The following is a 25,645-nucleotide window of genomic DNA, read 5'->3' on the forward strand; positions in this document are numbered from 1 at the left end:
AAAAACACCGTGCCCTAAGTTTGGAGGAACTTGCCCCTCCCAGATTGTCACCTAGGCTTAAGTGAAAGAATTTTGTCAATGAGATCATAATGTGGAAGTATTCCTCCTTTATTGCAACTAGATGTTTAACAGTTACTTTTTTTATTTATTTGCCATTTTCAAAAGTACTGAATCTGACAGCTGGCAAAGGATTTCTTTGAAAAATCAGACTACACAAATAACCTGGGAGGCAAATAAGTCTTTTAAGGCTTGACTTATGGGGAAGTACTGTTAATGATCTGAAAGTAATGATTTTCAGGATAAAGTAGAAAAGATTTTAATGATTATCACATGATAGTATAGGGATTTGTTTGAGAACTAGTTAATTTACTATATCAACTGCTCGAAATGCGAACAGCTCCATCTGCACATGACTAGAATGGCATAGCTTGAATGCAAAAAAGATTTTCTTTTTAAAAAGTAGCTTTCTGAATTTTCTTAACTTAGATTTTTTTATATTCAGAATCACATGTACTTCTGCAATGTGTATTTTATCAAGCCTGGAAATAAGCCCAGGTGCTGCTGTACCTTTCATATTTTTGAAGAGTTTAGATGATCAGCAACAACTTATCCTGTACCTTACTTCTCTGAAATCTGTTATACAAGGAAGCAGAGAATGTAGATAACATAAGCTCCATTGATAGCAAAGTGAACTTTAATTCCTTTTAAAGGTAGTAAAGTAACACGAGAATTCATGTAACAAATGGAAGGGCTGTGCTGCAAGCTCGTTGTGAGAAATGATCCAAATAAGAAAAAGTATGTGTAAGGGAAGTACAAATTCTTGAAGAGTGTTGGTTTCTTAAACTAACCTTGATGTTGAAAACGTGTGTTAGTAATTATACCCTCCTTGAAACTCTAGCTCATGAGGATAGACTGCACACCAGTATCTGATACTATCTACCAATTGTATGGCTGCTAGTTAGTTGATCAAACGATGAAAATTGTACTAGCACCTTGGATGCGTGATAGGTCATTAAACACTGAAGTGTGGTAGGAAGAAGGTTCTCAAACTCTGCTTTCACATTAGTGCTTAATGCATTAAAAACAGCAATGTTAGATTCAGCACTTGATTGAATATGGAGCCACTGACTAGCTTATGCTTGGCCATTATGTATGTAAACCACCTCTAAGTTCAGATGTCATTTTCATAGAATAAAGAGGTAAGTAATAAAATACTGTGCAAATGGCTTATTCTGCAACTTTTGCTTGAATGTAGTAGTGTTTAAGAGCTATCTCTGAGTATCAGTCCCCTAGAATGGTGGGTGCAATCCTGTCTGCGCTTCCTAGATTAATGGTGGAACCCAGATTGACAAATGTGTCTGCATTAAACAAAATACAAGAACAAAATGATGACAACTCTTTAAGTTGTACTTGAATTCTGGAATTTTTTTATTTATTTGAATTAATGTTTTACTGGCAGAATTCATTGCATGTGAAGGACTGCAGAGAAGAATCTAATTTAATTTTTATTTTCTTGGTAATTTGATCTTAATTTACTTAAATATCTTGTGTGTGCAGTGAGGAGCTAGGAGAATTCATGGAGGTGAAAGGTGCCAACAGCCCTGGGATCCTTGTACTGACCACAGGCCTCAGCAAACCTTTTATGCGTCTGGATAAATACCCCACGTTACTCAAAGAGCTTGAAAGACACATGGAGGTATATCTTATCAGCATTTATGTTCCAGCTTAATGATGATTTGACAACAATTATTTTAAAGGTACATGTCAAACATGATGGGACCCCAAATTACCTTTGTTTCCTCTTCCTTCAGCCTTCTAAAACATGGGCTGCAGTATATCAAAACATAGTGCAGTAAGACTTCCTGAGAAAGCTAAATGTTTACTGTAAAACTAGCCAGAGAAGCTGACCTTCACTTGCAGAACAGTCTTGCAGGGTCTTCAGTTGACTTGATTTTTTTTTTGTCTCCTGCATACAACTTTATCTTGTAGGAGTGCTGCTTTTCATCTTAGGACCTCAACCTGTTGGACACATCATCATGACCTCTACTGAACACTGTCCAAAAATGATCTTTCCACTGTAGGAAGATGTTTGAAGAGCAACTGTTTCTGTATTTGCATCTTATAGGCTAGATTTGTGAGCTGTGAAAGAGAAATAGAAAGCATACTAGCCTTTGAGTCACATGGTTTCTCAGTCAATGACAACATGACATTCTAGTCTGTAGAAAATGTGATTTATTTACAATGTAAGCCAACAAGCCAAATAAAACCCTTCAAAATATACACTTCCTATTAGGAGTTCAAGTTGGTGAACAATTTTTTGTGTCCGGTAGGTCATGTAAAATTTCCTTGACTATTTTAGGCATAAGAGTCATCTACAACATTCCTATTTCACTTTTACTGAGCAGAAGACCACCTGTGTTTTGAATGATAAGGCTATGGGAAGAGAACAGATGGATCTAAAAGCTTTTATTTTATGGGATTGTTTATTTGCTTTTAGTTAAGCCTCTAAACATTTTTATTATTATTTTTACTAAAACGAAAAATTTTATCGTATGTTTTTCTCCTTGCTTTCAGGATTATCATCCAGATCGTTCAGATATTCAAAAATCCATGACAGCCTTCAAAAACCTTTCTGTAAGAGGAATGAAAAATAGATAATGTATATTTTCAGCAGCATGTTTTCCAGTTTAATTTCCATTGTTTTTAAAATGTAAAACTGTTTTGTACACCTCTGTATAAGAAATTTCTGTTAAAATTTTGGGATTCTGGAAATCAATGCACTTTGTGGCAGTGCTAAGGATTGCAGGTTATTGAGGAGTTACAGCAAATAGACTACTGGCAGAAGAGCCATGCAAGCATTCTGCAACTGTCTGCCCTCTTACTTGTGCTTCATCTTCCTTTTTATGAGCACTTACATAACTAGGGACCCAAAGAAGGGCCACAACATTCAAGTATATTTTTGAGATTTACAAAAGTGCATTCATTCTAGGGGAGTAGTGTTGAAGCTGAGGGAGAAATGATGGTGGGGAAAGTGCGAATGAAGCTCAATGTAGGAACTTTCAGTAATCAAGGCAATAAGCCTGCTTTGAACAGACGAGCTGTTATCATCCTTTAAATTTAAAGGACACTAAATCTTAAATTTGAAGAGTGCAACTCTTGAATTTACAGCTACAGATTTACAAGTACAACTGCAACAGACGTATTTAATGCATTCTCAATCACAATAAGCTTAACTTTTGTTTTTTCCTGTTCACAATGCATCCTGGTGGCGTTTCCTATTTTTTCACACTCTAGAGCAGATATTTTACTGTTGCCTGTGTTAGAAGAGGTTTGGGGATCCCCCAGTCTGAGTGCTTCACAAAAGAGAGGAAACAGTTCATGAGAAAAATTCAAGAGAGATAAGTTGGGAGTACAGTTAGTGAAATAGGTTGGCAGGAGATGTAATAAAAATAGGAGTAAAAGGTTATACACGCTTGATTTCCACAATTGACAAGTCTCTTCTGATTAAAGTATATTTTGTGTGTAGCTTTATGTATTCAAGACAGCTGTGTTACTGCTTCCTGCTTAGCCTAGCTGTTTTTTGTTATATATACAAAAAAGTAAAATGTAAAGGAAGGGGAAATTTAAGAAATGAAGATGTGACTATGAATTTGTAATTGAAGTCAGTGTATTGAAGAAAGAAATAATATTGAAGTTATCAAGACTAGTTTTATGGGAAATGCTGGTAATAGTAATCTAAAAACATGCTTCAAATTTAGGTACTGTCTTCTGTGTACTACAATGACAACAGTAAATATATAGTGGTATTTCTACCCTGAACCTGTTCCATATTGATAGAGAGAATATTTTTGCCTCCATTTGTTAGGCACAATGTCAAGAAGTACGGAAACGGAAAGAACTTGAACTACAAATACTAACAGAAGCAATCCGTTGTTGGGAGGGAGAAGATATTAAAACACTTGGCAATGTAATTTACATGTCCCAGGTCATGATTCAATGTGCTGGAAGTGAGGTAATGTAGTTCTCATCTTTACTGTCAGTCTTCCTTTCTCTTTTGCAGTTAAATTGATAATTATCTTTTTGTAGCAGAAATAAAGATGCTTTGATACATATATCTAGAATAAAGTCTTTCTGCACTGATTTAAGGCTTTTATTATAAAATAGGAAATAAACTACTTGAAGATGGGTGTTCTCCTTTGTAAATAGATACTGATGTGGTTTAACGATAAGCTATTCTCCTGTATAGTCAATAAAGCTCTGAACGCGTTGGGTGCTTTGTATTGCAACCTTATTCAATCAGTTTCCTCCCTTAGAACAAAGATTTCCATATGTATGAGGAAAGTGTTTTTGCAACTGAATTCTTCAGAATTTGTCACCAGATAACTTTCTATCAGATATTTTGTTAGCTGTTAAAAAAAAAATAAATCAGTAGAGCTCAGAATGCATCTTGTTTTAAAGAAGAAAATCCACACCAAACTCTTATTATAATTAAAAGGTCAGATGTAACGGACTCTTAGAAGTTTCTGCATAGCAATTGCTTTTTGACTAGATCTAGATCTAGAACGGTTTAATTTGTGCAAAGCATTTGCTTTTTGTCTTTTAAATCAAGTACAGATTTGTAAGGACTGAAAAACAAATAGAAACGTTTTGACTTGGTAAGAACCTGTATGGTATAGCAAAGGTGTTAGAAATTGAAACAATCACTTTGAGAATGGATATATTTGTCATTAAAATCAAAGCTTTATGTGTTAATGCTTGTCTTTCAGTGCTTGTAGCAGTAGACTGAGTAAATAGTCTCTTCTTCGCATAAAAGTACCCCCAAGCCAAAACTAAACCTCCTAAGTGAAACCATCAATTTAAAAGAGAACAAAGCAATGATTTTTCCATTCTGAATGTGTTATTACTTTCATAATCTTTTTCTAATTCTGATGGTAATCTGATATTTTATAAAAACCAGATCTTATATTTGAGACGACAAAAGTCTTGACATTATAGTAACAGTATCCATTCAAGTTTTATATATTGTATATATTTTTTAATGTTTTTGGATTCAATGAAATCAGCAAAAGGGGTGTTACCAAATTAAACAAGGCTAGTATTTCACCCAGGCTGTAAAATTAATTCTTTAAATTATAAGGCTTTGCTTTCCAGGAAAGAATATAGGTGTGTTACTACCAGTTTTCAAGTAGAAAATTAAATAATTCTTACTTATTCTACCTTTATAGAAGTTTAATTTTGCCTAGGTGTGGTGTAACTATAGAATTGTACTGTTGCTGATTATTTAAAGTAATACAGAACATAAAAATGGGAGAGTGGTCTTGTGATGTTGTATTTACTTTTCGTTTTCTTTTTTTGATAAGGAAAAGAATGAAAGGTATCTTCTTCTCTTCCCTAACATTTTGTTAATGCTGTCTGCCAGCCCAAGAATGAGTGGGTTTATCTATCAGGTAATGCAACACATTTACATCTATATAAATGCTGGCGTGTATTTTTGCCAAATGTTTCATTGAAAACATATTAAACTTCTACATTTACAAAGAGGAAGGGTTGTTTCTGCAACTGGAACTGATCATTTATTTAAAAAAAAAAAAACAACAACAAAAACGAGAAAACAACTAAAAGCAGTGAAGGAAAAAAAATGTTTCTTCATTAGTAGTGATTCATCTGCCATGTAGGAATGCTGAAGCTTTATCATTTGGGATTCCTACATGGTTGTCTGCATCCAGTCACACTGTGTGACTTTATTAGGAACAATTAAATTGCAAAGTTCATTTTTTGTATTCGTAATAGTAGCTGAATTTATCTAAGACTACGTTGTGTTAGGTGGTTTAATTAGATAATCAAGCTTCTGCTAGCTTTGTGCTGCTCTTAATAACTTTTGGTCAGTGTTTTATCCTGATGTGGATGGACAGAGGTATTAGAAAAGGCAGTTGAGTGGTAGATCTCAAGTAGCACAACCAGAATTCTCAATGAAGGAAGATGCTTGTATACTGGTTACAGAAGCAACTGGTTGTAAATTTTTGTGTGTTAAGAAACACACCATGCAGAATTAAGTAATGAAACCATCGGGCTTGATCCTGCCCTTCTGTTTTATATTGCATACACTTCCTTCTTTCTCTGTCCCATTTTGTCCTTCAGGTGGCCAGCATTGTTCAATAAATAAGAAATTTTCTGTGCACTTATTTTCAGCATTTGTTCAGTATGTTCATAGCCCTTCCTTAGTATTTACTGCCCAATCCTCTGTTGAGTGCTAAACTATTAATTTCTCGTAAGTTCTAATGTGATTTTTTTTTCCTCAACACTAAGAACTCCTCAAATCCTAATGTCTGTTTTCATAGCAAGGCAAAATTGTTTAATCACTCATGCCTGAGACAGTGGCTTGGAGCTGTGTCAGGATTGCATGGCATGTGCCATCCGGATTTCTATTTTCAGGTTCTTGTCTCCTAAGTGGGACATGAGCAGACGAAAGATGCAACTCTCTCAGTTGTTCCAAAAGGAGCAATGTCCTTGAAGGCAGCATCGTTACCTGATTTACGCCTTTAGGCGTTTTCCTCTTCAGAGGAAAAAAGAGTGTTCCTGATCCTTGAAGTTTAGGTGTAAGCTGCAGCTTCTCTGGCTTTGCAGTATACTCTCTGTGTAGTTCTGGATATTCGATGTCAGCAGGCTTCACGTGTTGTGGGTCACAGTGCTGGTATTCACCATGTGAGCTGGCAGGGAGTGTATTTAGTGGTAGTAAAGGGAAGTTGACAGGAGTGCAAAGCACTTTCTACAAGAGGGCCTCACAACTGTCTGTTGAAAGAAAGGAGAATACAAATTCTCTCAGTATCTTGCTGTCTTTGTACTTCTAGTTTCCTTGTGGCTTAGGTGATCGTTATTCTGTTGTCAGTCTCTAGCCTGGTATGTTCCGAGATTCACTTTTCATTTAATGTCATCAATTCTTGCACCTCACTTCAGTGTGGCTCTGTGTTGTTCCGGAACCAGTAAAAAACTGAAAAACAGATTTTAGGCTGCATTGTAAGGTACAACGCTACCTTGTTTCCTTCACTGGAAAAGTTGTAGCAAAAAATCTTTTCTTCAGCATCTTGTGATTGAGCGTGTTTTGTGCATAGGGAACACCAAGTGATTTCAGTTCAACTTGTAAGAAGCCTTTGTCCATCCTGCAGTCATTAAAAAAAAAAAAAAAATTCCCCTTCATTGGAGCCAAAATTCCTCACCACATGGCATTTGCACTTCTGCCAGCATGTGCTGAATAGTGCTTCTGTGCAAGAGAATAAAGAATCTGTCATAAAGAACTCCCTAATAACATTGCGCTTTTGGTAAAGCCTTTCATCCTGACAGTATTACATTTTACCTGTTCTTACGTGTTTTGAAAGGGACAAAAAGTTATCCCAAACTGACTTTTGTTTTCCAGACTGGTTGGGCTTAAAATGAGTAAGTTTGTTTTCTTAATGTATTTGAATGAATTTGATAGCGGCGGGGATATTATAGGTCTATGTCTTCAGTAGATAATTAATGGATTTGTTTAATGAAATCTTCCTTTCTAAATATACCGCAAACAAAATTTGTTGGCAGACAAATATGCTTTCAGGTCAGTCACCACTGCTTCTACTCTTGTAACATGGATGACTCTGAATGTCTCAATTCCCAGAACTTCAAACTATGATGGATGATTGCTGTTATGTTTGTATGGATTTGTAGCCTGCATAGATATCAACTAGACTCATTAAAGTCACAGGTGTTGTTTGCAGGTGTTCGGCCTAAAAACTTTTGTTACAAGGTGTCTGTGTGGATTTGAAAATATTTTAAATCCATCAGCATGTGTTTGTGTGCTTGTCAGTTTACTGTATTGCACCTGTGTTCATTCAGAACTTGAAATTGGATATATTTTACTTGGTAATTTTTTGTGTGTGTTTTGGATTTAACTTCAGCATTAAGTTCTTTTTTTGTTTGTTTTGTTTAGGGGAAGCTACCAATGACCGGGATGACTATCACAAAGCTGGAAGACAGTGAAAACCATAAAAATGCATTTGAAATATCAGGTACTAGTCATAAATATTTTTACTTGCTATTTACTAGACTGTGCTGCTCTCTAGAAGGAAGGGAATTTCTGACAGTCTGGAAGAGCTTTAATCAAGATCTGTCCTTTAGAAACGGTCAGTCTCTTTACTGAGAGACCTCCAGTAGCTCTGCTATTCATGATTGTAGTAGAGCTTGCTTTGGGTGTTTCCAGTCTGTTAAGTATTTGTTTTAGCAGGTCACTTAATTCCCTGGGCCCAGTAAAGTCAGAATCTTAGGAATATGCTTTCGGAGCAAGATCCACACAGTGGAGACTTCTACCTTCATTTGCTTCCTGGATCGTTTCTGCCTCCAAGCAGGTTGTGTTTCAGTGAAGGCTCTCAAGTGGCAGGCAGTGTAATGCATCAGTGCTTTGAGGTGGAGGGAAAAAGCTGTTGATGGTACTTGTTCTTCTGAGATAATAGCTATGAAGCTGACCTTGGATGAGGAATGTGATGGGTTAAAAAGGAGTTAACTGTAGAAATTAAAGTAAGCCTTGGTTAAATCTTCCATCTGTGTTCCCAAGTGACTCTTGCCTCATCTTTCATATTAGATTCAGACTGACCTTATGACCTTCTCTGAACAATACTGTATGATTTTTCCTATACTGAAGCTTACAGACTAAAGAGTGACATTGTAGGCTATATGTTTACTTTCCTGGGAAAGATGGAGAAGTATAAATCCACTAGATTGTCCTTCTGGAGCCAAGGGTGAACCTGGCTCTTAGATCTATTACTTATAATAACATTTGTTTTTAATTAACAAAGGTAGAAAAATAGGTAGAATTCTTTTGCTTCATGGAGGAATAAATATGTGGAGGAAATGTTATCACATGGAAAAATGCTGCTGTTGTTCCAAAAATACTGGTTAAATTTTTTGCAAAGTAATTGAGGAATATAATGTTTTACGAAATGTGCATCTTTGTTATCATGTCGGTTTGACTAAGTTGTTCTTCTGTGGTTTCCTACATCTTATTTTTTGTCACCTAGGAACTATGATTGAAAGGATACTAGTGTCATGTAACAACCAACAAGATTTGCATGAGTGGGTGGATCACCTGCAGAAACAAACCAAAGTCACAACTGTTGGGAATCCCACCATTAAACCTCATTCTGTGCCATCTCACACAGTAAGAAAACACTTTGCACATTGAAGTGAATAAGCAGTGTGTACAGAACTAGGTTATCTGGCAAACAAGCTACTATGTTAAGCATTTTCTTTAACCGTTAGTAGCCAAAACCGTATGCTACTACTATAGTTTATTTCAAAATATTGTTTTTAATTGCATGGGGGAAGAGTAAAATGCTTAGTTCGTGGTATAATAGTTTAACCTTAACAAAGTTTAAAAAAAAGAAAATTATTACTTCTGTTTTCGCTAAGTAGTATGTCATCATCTTTTAAGTACCCTTAGAACAGTAGGTTTTAACTGGTGATGATGTACTTGAGTCTGTGGAGAAACAATTTCCATCTTTGCATTCTGACTTGGAGTTGTTTGATATGAACGGATCTTAATTTAGCTCTGACCTTAGTGGTGAAAGAAGTGGGAGCTGGGCTGCTTGTAGCTGTTCTTTCTTCAGAGCATGCTTTCTCTGTGGTAGACAAAATGCTTTTATGCTCAGTTTTTCAGTGTTAAAATTTCAAAAACTCTTCTGTTGTAAACAGAAGGACTAGATAAGAAATTATTTTATGGGTCCTTTATGATATTTTGCCTTTATGATGATGACATGCTTTCTCTCCCTTCCTACAACCATTGTCTTTGATAGCTTCCTTCCCATCCAGTAACACCCTCCAGCAAGCACTCAGACAGCAAGCAGATACCACTGACTCCTGCATACCACACTCTCCCTCACCCGTCACATCATGGGACTCCACATACCACGATAAACTGGGGACCTTTGGAACCTCCTAAAACGCCCAAGCCCTGGAGTCTGAGCTGTTTACGGCCTGCACCTCCACTACGGCCTTCAGCAGCACTTTGTTACAAAGAGGTGAGGTGCAGAAGCCAAAAAATTTTACTGTGTAGCCTGATGTTGATAAGAAGTTTAACTCCCTTACATAGCAACATTTTACAGTTTGGGGCATATTTTTATATAGAGATGCGTTAAGAGTTAGTGCTGAATCAGTGGTAACGGACAGTGGAAGCTGTTCATTGCAAGTAGACATTTATTCTTGCAGCTCGGAAGATACAAAGGCTTGTTAGGGGAGTATGTTGACACCTTTTCCTCCCTGCCAAGTATTTCCACTTATTTTCATACTTTGTGTAGTTAAGAAGTTTTTTTTTAAAACCCATCCAACAAAAACTAGCAATTGATCATCCAAACTTACTGCGAAGTAAGTTGCTTGCTAAGCATGCTGAGAAGTATCTAGTATAAGGGATCTTACGGTTCTTGAAAATGCAGTATGAAATCATTCTGAACAGCTGCGGTGGTATAATGGACTCTTGGTTCACAGCTTAGATTTTAAGATGATGTTGTAGTTTTTAATTAGCATATGGTCTGAAGCAGGAATCTGTTCTAAGAGAAATACAGTGATGGTGGTAGGTTAATTTGGTCTTTCCATTACATTGTGCATGGCTTTGTAAATACTGAGAAAGCATTAGGTTTATGTATGAAAGTCTGCGTCTAAGGAGGAGAACATTGAATGCTGTGTGTCATGGTGATGTCTTCTGTTCTGGCATTTTTCTGTTGTGTATTCTCATAATTCTAATTTAGTACAAAGTAACAGGACCTAAAAAGAGTAATACATTTGGAACCATAGAATCACAGAATGGTTTGGCTTGGAAGAGACCTTATAGGTCGTTTAGTTATGAACCCCTCCTGTGGGCAGGGGCACCTCCCACTAGATCAGGCTAAAGCTATGAATATGAATGTCTTTTTTTAAGAGAACAATGTTATTTTGTAGGCACGTGAATTACAGTTTCTTAAAGTGTAGCCTAAACACAGTGTGGTGTGGTTGTTTTTTTTGTTTGTGGTGGGTGTGCATTTGTGACAGTTTAGATTTTTCTTTTTTTTTCCCCTCACTTTGTATATCCCGTAAGCAACAGGGAGTAAGCAATAGGTGGCCTTCAGTTAGAAAGTTAGTATGTGGGCTTGGTTGCTACAAGAGGTTCTCCTGTTTAGCTGTACTACATATTCATCTCTTTGTAAGTTAAGTTGTTTTCATACCTTTTGTGTATGGCACTGCATTCTCCCATACGGTTAAGTTTTACTCATCAGTTGTTTAGCGTATGGCGGCATTCAGTCTGTCTTCATCATCTTCGGTCTGTCCTGCTCATTCATATTTAAACTTTCTCGCTCTGTACTTTTATAGAGGATGTCTCATACCTGTAGGGCAAGGGGTAGATCAGAATATTCCTTTTTGTTCCTGTAAAATTAGCATTGTTTCTCTAAATTAGCATGACTGCATTTAGAGCAGAAATGCTGTTTGTTGCTGCATTTCTTTTGCTATAGGTCTGTTCTGATAAAGCCCCAAACGTTTAAATATGCTGACTTCAAAGAACATAAGCTTCCTTTTTAGGTCCTTTCTTAACCTGTACTTAAGTAGACAAATTAAATGGGCTGTTTCTTCAAAGGTTAAGGGAAAAAAGTGCCAATATATGCCTGTGTGTTTCCTTTGCTCTAGTTCCCAAACAGCCTGCATGCTTTTGCAGAAGCTTTTCTGTGTATTTCTGTTCACAGAACAGATAAAATACCCGATATGGTGTATAGTTGGAGGAGGGATAGAAAGGAAGTGAGCCAGTTCAGGCAAATCTGATATGCCAGAGAACATTAGTGAACTGAATTTTGATGCTGTTAGCAGATCTTTTAGTTATCATACTCTTGTATGTGTCTTAGAAACTAACCTTAAAAATATTTTAGAGAAGCTCTACTTTTAAAAAAAAATTTTTATTCTTCCCACACAGGATCTAAGTAAAAGCCCTAAAACCATGAAAAAGCTGCTTCCCAAACGCAAGCCAGAGCGGAAGCCATCAGATGAAGAATTTGCACTGAGAAAAAGTAAGAACTAATGTCTGCATAGTACCAAGATTGGAATTAACATCAGTTTAAATTCTTTGAAAGTTAGTTGTGCAGTCTAAACAGTCTGGTTTCCTCTCCCCTGGCAGGGAAGAGAGGATATGTATCTACGGAGGACTGTTTCTTTTATTTACCTCAGGCACTTAAAATCACACCAGAATAAGTAGCTTTCTGCAGTCTGGCAGTTGACTGCAGAATATGGAAACTTATCCAAGGTTGGGTGGGAGGCATCCTGCTTTCCAGTGTTAGTGTGTGTACGTAGATGGGGGAAAAAGTGTGGGGAAGAAGGCAGAAATATAAGGATGATGCACAGAGATTTATTTACTTCTAATTATGGGTCTGTCAGCAGCACTTGTACCGTGTTGCTTTTGCTAATTAACAGTTATGTAGCTTGCAAACTTAATCTCGGTATGTTTAGAAACTCTTGTTTAACTTCTACCACTTGGGTAATGTTATTGCTCCCACCAGAAAGTAACTGTTTTTGGTGCCTTTGCTTTAGATGGCACTTATATCCTCTGATCAGTTATGTTCTATGAGATGTAGTCAATGCAGGCTCCTTTGTTGTCAGAGAAAGGTGCTTGGTCCTGAAGTAGACAAGCAAGCTAGGTCAGGTGATGTAGGCTGTTGAAGTGCCTTGTGAATTTGTGTGAGTGAAAGATCTGATTGCTTGTGTCAGTAAAAGATAAGGTGTTTAAAATAGCTGATGTTCACACTTGAAGGCCAGAACCTTTTATTCCAGCTTCTGCTTTTGTGTCCGCTCTTTGCTCTGAGCTTAAGTCTGTGTACCTTGACTGTTGAATACATGCAGTATGTTATTGTTAACATTGTCTCTCGTCCTATCAGACAGCTTTTCAGGATTTCCTTAATTATCATCTTGTTACTGGCATAAGGAACAAAATCAGATTTAACTATAAAACAACAGTAAATTGGTTGTCTGCTGCCTGCATTGTATTGAGTCCATTCTAGTCATGTCCCTGATACTTGCTACCATATTTTAGGTCTTCCTCATTGCATTCTGTGTGCAGCATGTGTACAGTCTTTTAGTGAATATGTGGAGTAGCTTCTGTTTGTTCAGATTAGATTAGAAATATGTCTGGATTATAGAAACCCAAGTTAATTGAGATTTTAAAATATCAGTGAGAGCTGAGGTAGCAATGAGCTCTACTCAGCATTATGTGGACACTAAATATCTGTGTATGGGCTTGGATGGTATGTATGTGTGAGTCATGGCCCTCATTTACTCCATGAATCTCTGGGTGTGTTTTTGCTTGGTGATGAAGTTTCTGGTTTACTAGAAGCTTCTTAAGTATTTGTTTGCTATCTGGCTCACACTTCATTTAAACTTGATTCCTTTTGATATTTAAAAAAAAACAAAACTTGGTCTGAACTGACCAAATAAGAAGCATCCTTATTTAAATCTGTCCAGTCTCTTAGAAACCTTTCTAGCTCAGTGTGGTTATGGCTCTCCATAATATGAAAGAGCATTTGTTTCTAGTTCATTCTCATTCCTGACTGTAGAAGATAACATGTGGTGAGTTGCTGTTTTCATCAGCCTCTTGTGTGAATATAAGCTTTACCTTTAAAATGAGTTTTTTTGCCACCTTTGGGAGAAACAGCATTAAAATCTTTTGTGTAGTGACTTCTTACACAATTTATTCAAAATTATGTTTATAGCATAACTGAATTCCTTGGCTCTTCTAAATTTGAAGCTTAGACTTCTGAGATGGTTTGTTTAAGGATCAGAGAAGCAAGATGCCACAGGGTAGTTAGTAAATACTCCAATATTAAAATATTTTTATTAATGATTATGTCTAGTTAATTATAATAATCTTAATTATTTACTTTCTCTGAAACTCTTGTTGAATATAGTTATAGATGGACTTCTGGAAAAATAAACCTTTGATCTTAATATCATTGTTTATTTTTATTCTTAATCAATTGAAGAAGTTAGAATTGAAAAGTTTCATTATTTAAATATGGCATGCGGAAGGAAAAGAAGTCTTGACTTTGAAAGTAACAGCTAATCTTAATTTGCAGTTTAGTTTAATGTCACTAGAAACTCTTATGGTGTAGTGCTTTTAGTTCATTTCTTGTCTCTGATAGTACTAGCTGTAGTGTTGAAAAATGGTGTTGAAACTGTTTCATCCTTATAGGGAGAAATATGTTTAGGAAAAATGAAACTAGTGTAATACATAGTTATATCAGATGTTGGAAGGTAGAAATGCTGTAGCTGTAGTGTGTAGTTAGCAACTTTATAGCTATGAACTTCTAGGTTTAACAACAATTAAAGCACATTTACTGAGAGGAGATGAGCATCCTTATAGGATCAGGGGGAAGGAGATTTTTATAGCTGTACTCTAATGTATATGAAAATTACTTTTTTTTTCACTTAGTAAATTATCTCACACATACAAAATGGGTTTTAACTTTCAATAAAAGGGATATTTGATGGCTTAAGGAAAAGGATGCTACCTAAAGAAACACGTTATTGTTTCTTACTCTAGCTGTTCATCTTTTCCCTCACCCTTGTATCAGTAATCAGAGGCTTCATTTCTATGGTAGTACTCCTACAGCCTGTTCCAGTTTGTGGAGATGTAAGAGTTTTCTGTTGAAGGATTTCTATTAAAACTAAAGCTTACTGATAAATAGGATTGAGTTTTATAGCAGACAAACCAAAGAAAGGCATTTCAGCTGAATGCCCTCACAGTACTGATTTCAGAAGTGAAATATTTGTGTTGCTGTGGTAATGATACAGTGCTGCTTTCTAACTACAACAAAATCCAATTATTTTTCTTTCCTTGAAAGAGAAGGAACCTGTACTTGGGAATATCTGCATCTCTTGAACCATGGGTAAACTATACCTAGTCAAGATCATTTCTTCAATAGTTAGCTTGTCAGTCACTCCTGACAAAATTTTGGAGAGTTGACTTTGCTATCATGATAATAAATTCCAAGAAAGTAAACCTGGATGTGCTGGCTCACAGATGATACAATTACATCTTGATGTTTAAATCATTATGTTTTTTGTAGTAATTTCTCTTTCCATTGTTACATTCAGTTGTCGAAGTTTGATTTTTGAAATGATTAAGAATTTTAAAGGCTTGATCAGACTGAACATTGGTCTGAAATCAAATACGTAGAATTCAGCTTTAAACAAATGTGATTTACAAAGGTTTGTCTGTATTAAGAAACACATACTTGTGTTTAAAATTTTGTTTTTTTCCATTGTTTCTAGGTACAGCTGCTTTAGAAGAAGATGCTCAAATTCTTAAAGTCATTGAGGCATATTGCACAAGTGCCAAAACACGTCAAACACTAAATTCAAGTAAGTTAGAAAATACCGATGTGACTAACTCAACCACACATCAGATGGTTTTCAGAAAAGATAAGTGTAGTGTAAGTGGTCTCAGAACTTTGTAAATAGCAAGCTGGACCTGTAAGAAGTTAATAATCTGATTTTGGCTTAGTATTAGTGCTAGAGTGCTTGTGTATTGGAAGCCGAGGTTCATATTTATAGATTATAGTTCTTCCAGTGCCTATGTAAAGTAAATTAGAAGTGGCTACTTGTCATGATTTAAAATTCTCAATGAATGAGAGATTTTGAGGTGTATTGCTAGAATATAACAGTTGCTCAATGTGTTTTTTGATAAATTTCAAGAAGCTGGTAAGTAGTGAGGAATGAAGAGTAAATCACTATTCTGGAGAAGTGTACTTCTGTCTTGTTTGCTTCAGCAAAGACTTCTGTTTTGGAAGAGTAACGTGAGCCTGTACAAATTTATTTCATTGCCAGCAGCTGTTGTTAGTATTAATTACGAGCTTTAATCCCATGTTGTAATTTCGGGAGAAACTGTTCTCAGATCTGTGTGTCGCTTAAAGCCATTTGTAGTTTCTCAGATCAATATCTAGCTTATTGAAAACTCATAACGTGCCTCTGGGGTCCTCCTTCATTTAATCCAAATCGAGGTTGCCATGTGGAGTTCCTTTGTGTTGTAAGTAAAATGTTGCTCAAAGCAGGGGAGTCCATCAGCATGTGTTCTGCTTACACAAGAAAGGAGAAAATGCTGTTGGCTTTGTCCCAATTTACACCATTTTCACAGTGATGATGAAGGATTTAATTCAGGTGTCCTTGGAACGCTGTGTAATGATCCTGGAGTACCTGGCTGTTTTTGCTATTGTCAGGAATTAGAAGAATACACATGACAAATAACTCCTTGTCCATTGTTTAAATTACAGTGTTAAACGCTGTTACTGCTAGCCACAGGTCTCTGTGCCCGTGTCCAAGCAGAAGCACTTTCTGCTGACAGATGAGAAGTCTCAAAGTGGAGTTGCAGACACAGGTCGCATATTTACATAATACATGTTCACCTATTGTTATCACCTTGAAAAATGGAGAAATTTTGTATTCGTATGTACTTTAAAAGTGGGAATATGGCCCTTGAATTAGACTTTTAAAACACTTAAAGTAACAGCAAAAATCTTCATTTTAATTTCTGATTTTGACAAACTGTAGATCTCCAAGGTGATAATTATCAGTTTTGTAAATTGGCTACTATAACATAATTTTTGATTAATATTTGACCTGTTTTCTAGCCCTACAGTCATTGCTGTAGTGTGTTGAATTGGTTAAAAGGAAGTGGATGTGTTCAAAATTCGGAAGATGTGCTGTTGTTCCAACAAAATTAATTGAGATGATTGCTGTTAAATGTACTTACTTGGATTTGTTGATTATATTCAAGGATACTGTGAGAAGAAATGGTTGGGGAAACATTTGCACTTGCACAGTTGGGCATATCTAATGGATATGATTTTTTGCTTGCTGTTTTTTTCCTTTCTATGTATATTTAAGAAATATACATAGTGCAGTTGTTATCATTGCATACATCAGGAGTCAGCAGCTTTTATTTGCTCGTAATTACAGCAAGAAACAAGGATTTTGCTGCTTTGTTTGGAAAGAGTAGTGTTGCCATCTAGGACTTCAAGTTTCAGAAGATTCCTTTGTAGACTGGAATTGGAAACTGGGGGAAAAATAATGCTGGGATTCCTTCTGTGGAAGCAGTGGTCAGTATAGAAAAACAGAATGAAAGAATTGCCTATCATCAGTGAAATATGCCACTTTTACATACCACCTTCTTACCTCTATGTTAGTTTTCTGCCTGGCCCTCCCATCACTGATTTGGCATTTCTGCTAGCTGCACCTTAATGCAAAACCCCAGCAGTGCTGCCTTTGGCAATGCCAGCTTAGTGTTGCTATGGCACCAGTGCACATTGGATGGGAGTGACATTTAGAGGTAGCAGAGCAACTTTCTCAAGGTGAGGAAGATGTAGGAATTAGTTTGGGGAGACATAGCAAATAAAATACATTTCACTTTCCTCTATTGCCTATATATTGAGCTTACTTCACATTTCTGCTCCAAATGAGGGCTTAAATCTTTTGCAGTGTCGTGCAGATTGTGGCTTGTAACATGGCCACTTGCATGGTTTCAGTCTTCAGGTATTGCCAGGCTTTTTTATTAAAAACAAACAAACCACAAAATAACAGTGCAACAACAACAAAAAATTCAAACAGGGCAAGTAAGGAAGAGAAAGTGCCTTTAATCATGCTTATGTACTATTCTAGACATCTTAAAGTATTTAAATGCAAAGTCAGATTCAGATAGAGACCAGTTAGAAGTGTTGTATGAGGAGATGGGAGGCACCAGACTATATTGTTGTTAAGCCTCTTGGCCCCGTTTTTCTATCAGTCCAGTTTCTACTTGGTTAAACAAATAACAGGGTTACAGGCACAAAGAAGCTTCAGCTTGGCAATCCCTTTGAGTGGGTATGAGATGGTGCTGCACATGTAGAAAGTTGGCAGCCCTGCTCTGCATGAGAACCTTGCTTTTTCCCCCTGCATTTTCCTCTTTGTAGTAGTGACACAAGCACTTATGTGGCTGTATCGTGAGCTGGTGGGAAATTATTTATCTACCTGAAAAATAAACTTGAAGGGTTTATTATCACTTGAAGCTGTTCCCTGACCTGGTTCACCAAGCAGCTGTAGGAGTGGCTGTGTCATTGCAAGGGAGGGAAAGGATGAAGGTACGGATGTGTAATGGGGAAGGGGCTATTGCTTTTCACATCAGCACTGGATCATGCTGGCTTGCTGTGTTTATTGCTCTGTCCCAAATCAGATTGCCCCCAGACCAGAACTGATTATTTACTTGAAAAGAACCAAACTCCTTCATCCAAAAAATCTACCCTCAAACAAGATTTTGGTGACTCAAAATTCTCAACTGAGGCTGCTTGTGAGCTTAAAAAACACTTCAAAAATTTTATTGTAACAGTTCAAAAATTATTACAATGAGTGTAATTTATACCTAAATCCCAAACAAAAAAGAAAATGAAAAAAGAAAAAGCTTTGGTGCCTTTTTAACAATATTTTCTCTTTTCCTTCTCTTCCCATCACCTTTTGCTTTTATTTCATGTGTTTGGTTGTGGCTATTCCTTACGTTCTCCTCCTCATCCCACCTCTGCCTATCCACATCCACCATTTCATTTCACCTATACATCCTTAGCATGGCAAGGCACTGACCTGATGCATAATCACGTCTTGGCTGATGATGACCAATCAAGTCTAGACTCCTTGGGTCGTCGCAGTAGTCTTTCTCGTTTGGAGCCTTCAGACCTCTCAGAAGACTCTGACTATGACAGTATATGGACAGCCCATAGTTACAGAATGGGGTCTACATCTCGTAAGAGCTGTTGCTCATATATCTCTCACCAGAACTAATGCACTTCTGAGCTTTTTCTTAACAAATGCTTGTTGTATCACAGCCTGCTTTTCTTAGATGTTTTCTTGCTGTTCTTTGTCTCTTTAATGTGATATTTTAACAACTTCAGAGGGAGCTTCTGAAACTTCAGTTATACCTGGTGGAAGGCTCTATTGCCAATGCACATACAAACAAGTCATTCTAAAAAGTGTATTTCCTGCCAAGGATGATATTTCTTGAGGGTTTTTTAAGTGACATATTAATTTGTAGCTCTGAATGGTCTTTACTTTTGGTTTTGGTCAGTGTAGCAACAGGTCCTTTTTTCTTTTCTTCTCCTTTTGGATACAGCACACTTTTGTATTTTGTACTGAAACCATACTGGCTTATGAGTGGAGTGCCAGCAATATGGAAATACTTCAGTGGTAGCTGTTGAATTTTCTACATATTAATAATAAATCATGGAGCTGGCAGTAAGAAAAATATGGTTTAAAAATTAACAGTACGAGAGCTGTAAAATCATCCAGATTCACATATCTGGCCCGTTTGTTTGGAAAAGCATTTGCTAATCCATAAAAACTTGTTTTTATACTGCTGTTTCTTCGTCGTTGCTTAGACGTCTATATGAAGGATTGCACTGCTCTTCCCCTCACCCTCAGTCTGGCGCTTGTCATGAAAACCCAGCAGTCCATGCTCATTACATGCAGTGTTTTGATAATCTCATATTACCTATGGTCATACTGTCACTTTAATGTATGCAGTAGTGTGGCAGAAAACAGGGTTTAGATGTTTACTTGCCTGTTAAAATACACATCTCTCAAGTGACCATTCTTCCTGAAAAGACAAGATGAAAATGGTTCCCCAGATGAAAGCTCAAGTGTTCACCATCTGAAACTCTAGGTACAACTGCAATCAAACTGGCTTGTATGAAGTTCTTGAAAACAGAATGCTTGGCTTTTGGTTTTACTGTTTGGAGCATGTCCGTGACAGATTTTGTCTTGTAACTTCTCTCACGAGCAGGTTTGTTTTCAGCAACAGCTCTTCACCTACAATCATGTTAGCTTTTCAGAGAACTGTGACAACTTATACACAGCTGGTGGTCTTGAACCTGTACCTGGGGCATGGCTGGGGTGAAGTGTGTGTTCTGTCTTGGGGATGATGCAATTGAGATCGAAACAAAAATAAAGCGTTTTCCAAATCTTCATAAGCATTAGATAAAAGCAGATGGTAAAAGGACAGAAATAGTTCTCATTTTCGTTAGGATCTCTGTATGCAACTCCTTTATTCCTTTAAGTGTTATCCGGTGTACAGCTATTACTCTGAACAAATTCTGAGTAATTATGATGCCGTTAACTGCTGCCTGGGAATTTGATCGCACTGTTTAAAAGTTTGCAAGTAATTTATACCGTACTGCAGGTTACATGAACAGAAAGTTAGTAATTGCTAGATATGAATGATTCCACAAGGTGGTCAACATGGAGAAGCTATTTCAAAACACTTAATATTTGTAGATTTGCATTTCATCTTGCATTGTTTGATCACCTGCTTTATCTTTTATCACTGTTGCTTGTATTTGAAGGCTTGACTAACAAAAGCAGCAATGCTTACTAAACTGAATTTTTCAGGGCACATCTTACTAGCAGTGATACATTAACTTAATGACCAGGAACTTGTGTATGTTGAACTTTTTCCTAGGAGGAGGAGTGTTGCTTAGAGAAATGAAATAAGTACGTGTGCTCCATACCATTCCACAGTGCATCTGTAAGCCACGTCACTTCCCCTTTTCCTTTGAGTTTTTGTTTTACATTTATGGAGAGTTTGGATTGTTTTTTTTTTCGCTGTTAAGCTGTGGTGTTCTAGTTAAGTAATGTTTTCTGCATTAGATCAATGATAATTCTTTTGTGTCTGTTTCATGTTACAGTGTAAAATAAGTTGGAAATACAGTTGCTGCACTTGAATTTCCGTATCACACAGAATATTTTGTTGTCAAGATTTGAAGATTTTATTGACTTTCTATGCACCAAAGCTTTGACAGTTTACCACCATTAATTATTGTAGCATTTAAGTTGTTAACTTTAAAGATCATAATTATGATCTTTAGATGTTATTACACATTTAAATCATACAGTGTTACAGACCAATAACTATTGTGAATTGATCAGGAGTATTACTGCAACATGCTTTAAAAAAAAAAATGCAAAGTGGAAATGGTGGTATTCAGTCCAAAGGTTCAGTGTTTCTATTTTTGTGGAACTTTAGTCATCGTAATAATAGTACCTTCTGTTTATGCAATTCTGTAAAATATATGTGTACAGTTACTAATATACTGGAAGGATGGAGAATCTGAGTTAGAAGGTAGGTTCAAGCCATTGTCAGCCCCTCCTCACATGGCTTACACAGTGTTCCCATAAATTGGTATTTGCCATAAATTGAAGCCAACGAATATTAACTGTGTGTTTTGCATAATCTTGCCAAAACACAGTAATGTGTATATAGTGACGTAAAACATAGAAAAATTAATATATATTGTGCACTTCATTTGTGAATGGGACAAGCCATTTTCAGTAGGTAACTGCCTTTTGGAAATACAAAATGGATGTATATCTGAATGTTGCATTGTACTGTACAGTATGCATATTGTTTGTGGTTGCATATATCAACTAAGTGTTTTGTTTTATATAAAAAAGGACATCTGTTATGTACAGTTGAAATAAATTTTGCATTTGCTAGACTGTGACTTTAATATTTAATTATTACATAGGGGGAAAGTACAGCATAACTGGTAACTTAATACTTTACTCCCTCTTCTCCTCATACCTCCTTTTCTTCCCTCCCTTCTCCACAGAGGAATCAAATGCTGAAGTGAAAAAGCTTTTTTGAGTTGTGTATAATCTTTGTTTAATGTAATTGGTAACAGCAGGAAGTTCCATATAATATGAAGTATATGTCTTGGTGTTTATCTTTAAATAACTGTTCAGAAATTTTGTCACTCACAGAATGCTTTTTGTAGTCTCCCTCACTCCTTAATTTTCCTTTTCATTTTCTGAGTTGATACTTTTTCAGTAAAAGCGCAGTTGAATAATTGGAACAATTTAAAATGTGCTACTGCAGAACCTGTTTCCAGAAATACAGTTCATGAATATATTGATTTCTACAATGTTTCTACCACTTCACACATTTTCAGGATTTAATATTGTATGTTTTTCTCTTTAAAGAAAGTCATCTTATGTTTCTATTTAAGAAAGTCATATTTGAGTGGCATAAAATAAAATCATCTAATATACATACTAATAGAACAAAATAGTTCTATCAAACAAATTCCGTTAAACAAACAAAATCTGGTTCTGTTAAAAGGTCATGATACTTTTTTTGCTATGTCTTAAGTTTAGGTTTTATCCTACAGCCCTCTGATTGCATTTTTATTTGTATTGCTTAGTGAAATGTAGTAAATATTGTGGGATAACTCAAATTATTGTCTTTGAAAAATCTGCCATTTCTTCAAATGATGTATCTGTCTTTCAAACTCTTCATTCTGTTCTTAAGTGACTATGGCTTGTCTGTTTGTTTCGTTCTAATCTAATTATTTTCTTTTTATTCATCAAAATGTTTGTTGTAAGCTGCCTAGATCTGTCATCTGAGTCTTGTGGGGTTCTTTCCTAGTTGTGAATTGCTTTCAGTAAAAAAAATAAAAATCTTTGTGCTAGAACTTTCTGCTACTTGCAAGAATTCACAAAGAAATTGTGTATTTTATACAGTATTTTCAATTTTGGTGTAATTTCTTACTTGTACAAGATGTTTAGGGGCTCCCTTTTGACTTCTGACAGATCTATAGCATGAAGGATTTCCTTTCTTTTCATCAGTACTTTTAATGTCAGCGCACACAGTTTGGGAGCTTTGACATCAGATGCAGTGAGAAAGAGAAGGTGAATTTCACAGGTCTGCTTATGCAGTTCAGCATCTTGAATGTGACTAATACAATGAATAACTGTGTTCTAAATAAGTAATTCTTACTTTTTGTTCAACATTTCCTTCCACAGGAAAATGACATGTCTGTATATACTAGTGGCTAATTTGTGTAAAAATTGTGTACGAACGTGCATAGGTCACTCTGAAAGTAATGCCTCCTGTTGATTTCCATGAAAGCTGTAACATATACAAAGAGCACAATAATACTATTTGATAGAGCAAATTCTCAGCTACGAAACACTTTTTCGACACTGTCACCATCATTAGCTATGTACTTTTGCCAGCAATGAACGAGAGCCTGCGTGCAACGATTTTGACAGTCTGCATGACTGTCTTGAACGTGGCTTGTCCTTAATGCTGCTGTTGCCAGTGCTGAAATGCACCACTCACTGCCTCACTGTGCTCACATCCATAAATGTTCAGCAAGTGTCTATGAATGGCAGTTTTTTCCTGCATGGAGGGATTCCTTTGCACACCTTTGTTTTATATGCTCTTCTGTGTCAGACACCATTGTGTCACACTGCCCCTCTGCTGCCATCTGTCACACGGCAACAGCATGTAATGGAATACTGGTGGGAAGGTTCAACCTATACTGCCATGACATCAACATCTGCCTCTGATGCTGTGGGCCAACAAGTAAAATAGGAGGCATTACTCTTTGAGCTGCCCTTATATTTGTCTTTCAGTGGCAAGTCAGACTCTGTCATTGAAACTCAAGGAAATAATTTAGAACTACTTAGGTTATGAAGAGAGTCTAGTAAAGTTGGTAGAAAACAGGGCTATACATTCGTAAATACAATTTCTAATTTTCGGCCTTTTATTATGCTTTATTCACCTCCTTTCCTAATCACAATAAGGGTATGAAAAAATGAAGAAAATCACAATTCTTTCAAGTTATGCAGTAGAGCTTGATGGTCTGAAATTTCTCAAGCATGTTTTTCTTGAATGAACCACTATCAAAGTGAATCTAACTTCGATAGCTTAAACTAGAGCCTCATAATTGCTGGAAGAAGGCAAACTCATAATATCACTGTGAATGTAAAGTAACCGGGTTGCACCTTCTGCTCAAAATGGCTAAGTGGAGGAAGGAGCTCTGTTCTCTGACTTGTGAGGGGGGCAGGCTTTGAAATGAGGCCTGAATTTAACAGCTTAAAGAATGTGAAATAAATACCTCCATATTGTTGTTGGCTTAACTGGTTCGTTTTTTAGATGTGATCAGAACTGCTTGCCAGGGTGGCTTATTAGGTTGAGATGAGGATCAGACACTGGAAACTAAAAGCAGTGATCTGCTACTGACAGGCCTGCTCTGTATGTCGCATGTTGTGTGTGCTGCTAAGGCCTCAAGGCCTGCTGGGCTGTATTACTATTTGCTTTACTCTATTGGTTTAGCGAACTCAATCTCCAATTCAGGGTGCAGTATTAATAAGAAGCATTGTAATCCTTTGTTTACTGCACTAGAGCTGGGAAATATTAACACTGAACCTTTACTTACTTGATGGCATTTAAGTGATGGTTGAATCTCAGTAATAGTGGTTCCTTATTTTGCCTTTGTCTTAATTATAAAACACTCAGCATGGGGTATCTCATTCTTCCAAGATGCTGGGGAGTTATGAGTTTCCCTACTGAAAAGTTATGGCAGTTTCCTCGGCTTTTATATTTCACTAATCATCAAGTAATTATTTGAGTTTGCCACGCATCTTTTTTTCTCTCTTCCTTCATTTAACAACTCCACCAAAAATTAAAACAAAACTAAACCTGTCTTGTAAAGCTTGAGATTTTTTTCCCTGCTATCATTATTTTTAACCTAGGACTTCTGATTAAATCACCCTGAGATGATTCAGGAGCAGAGTTTTTGGTGGTCAGTTGAACATACTCTTTTTGCCTGTTTGACTTAGAATGAGACTGACTAGTGTCATGTAAGACAATTCAGCACAAAACTTGCAAGTTCAGGCTTGGCGAAGGGCAGATATGGCAACCTGAGATAACTCTCGATTCTTCTGCACTACTTTGTGAAAATGTGGAATCCATCTTGAGGGAGGTGTCTGGGATTACCTAAGCTGTAACAGCTTCCTGACCTCTCCTTTTAGTAGAGCTCTGTGCACAGTCTTCACTGTGCTGGAATTCAGCCCCCTCTTCAAGTCCTAAAGCTGTAGCTTGTAATCCTTTCTGGAGATAAATAGCTACATGGAGTCCCTGAGAAGCTGGTGGAGGCCAAAGGGTTAGTTTAGGGAATATTGCTGAATACTAGTGACCAAGTGATGCTCTGTTTGAAGTTCATTTGAGATGCATCTTTTTCAAAAAGAAAAAAAAAAGGCCTTTGGCATAACCATTACAGAAAAACAGGACAATTAAGTACCTTCATTTTGCCTTTTGAACTTAACACATCAAATGGAACTTGAGACATCAAACCTGACATTTCTGTGCATGTACTTGTACCTTTGATAGTTAGCAAGTGCGTACGGGGTTTAAAAAACAACTTTCTATTTATATGAGAGCAGTGAAGGTGAGGGTCACACTTGCAATGTCCTGAATTCTGCAGTAGTTGATATTTTGTGGCACGGGAAGGCCAGTGTTCACATGAGCAGTTTACCTTGTGTAAGTGTGTATGTGTACTCTGTGGTCTCATTGTGTGTATAATGTTGGTGAATGTTTTATTTTTATGCAACAGTGTATTCTGTCTCAGTAGTATTGTTTATTGTGCTATGCTGTATGTGGATCAGGATATGCCAGGGTAGGCTTTTGATTTACATGCATGTGTGTATATATAACTGTATTGGATTATAAGGATTGGTACAGAGAATCTACATTTAGTAGTAGCTGGTACCAACTAACATCCTGAAAATAACATTTAGCTAAATGTTTTGTGTT

General features: G+C 36.6%; 1 protein-coding gene across 6 annotated transcripts in view; it reads left to right on the top strand.

Annotated features, from left to right (window-relative positions):
* The window catches only part of ARHGEF7 (Rho guanine nucleotide exchange factor 7), a 112,302-nt gene that overhangs the window by 78,426 nt on the left and 8,231 nt on the right, over positions 1-25,645 (top strand). For 4 of the 6 annotated variants that reach the window (XM_021415416.1, XM_021415432.1, XM_021415441.1 and 1 more), the window contains 9 exons: positions 1,558-1,696; positions 2,575-2,634; positions 3,866-4,012; positions 5,361-5,447; positions 7,961-8,039; positions 9,045-9,184; positions 9,819-10,043; positions 11,957-12,050; positions 15,304-15,393. In XM_021415416.1, the coding sequence (XP_021271091.1) occupies positions 1,558-1,696; positions 2,575-2,634; positions 3,866-4,012; positions 5,361-5,447; positions 7,961-8,039; positions 9,045-9,184; positions 9,819-10,043; positions 11,957-12,050; positions 15,304-15,393 (1,061 nt within the window). Of the gene's footprint in view, positions 1-1,557; positions 1,697-2,574; positions 2,635-3,865; positions 4,013-5,360; positions 5,448-7,960; positions 8,040-9,044; positions 9,185-9,818; positions 10,044-11,956; positions 12,051-15,303; positions 15,394-18,619; positions 21,083-25,645 lie in introns of those variants that run through there. The other 2 variants (XM_021415447.1, XM_021415449.1) reach the window with 2 other exon arrangements.

This window comes from Numida meleagris, chromosome 1 (genome assembly GCF_002078875.1).
Source record: "Numida meleagris isolate 19003 breed g44 Domestic line chromosome 1, NumMel1.0, whole genome shotgun sequence".
Taxonomy (NCBI): Eukaryota; Metazoa; Chordata; class Aves; order Galliformes; family Numididae; genus Numida; species Numida meleagris.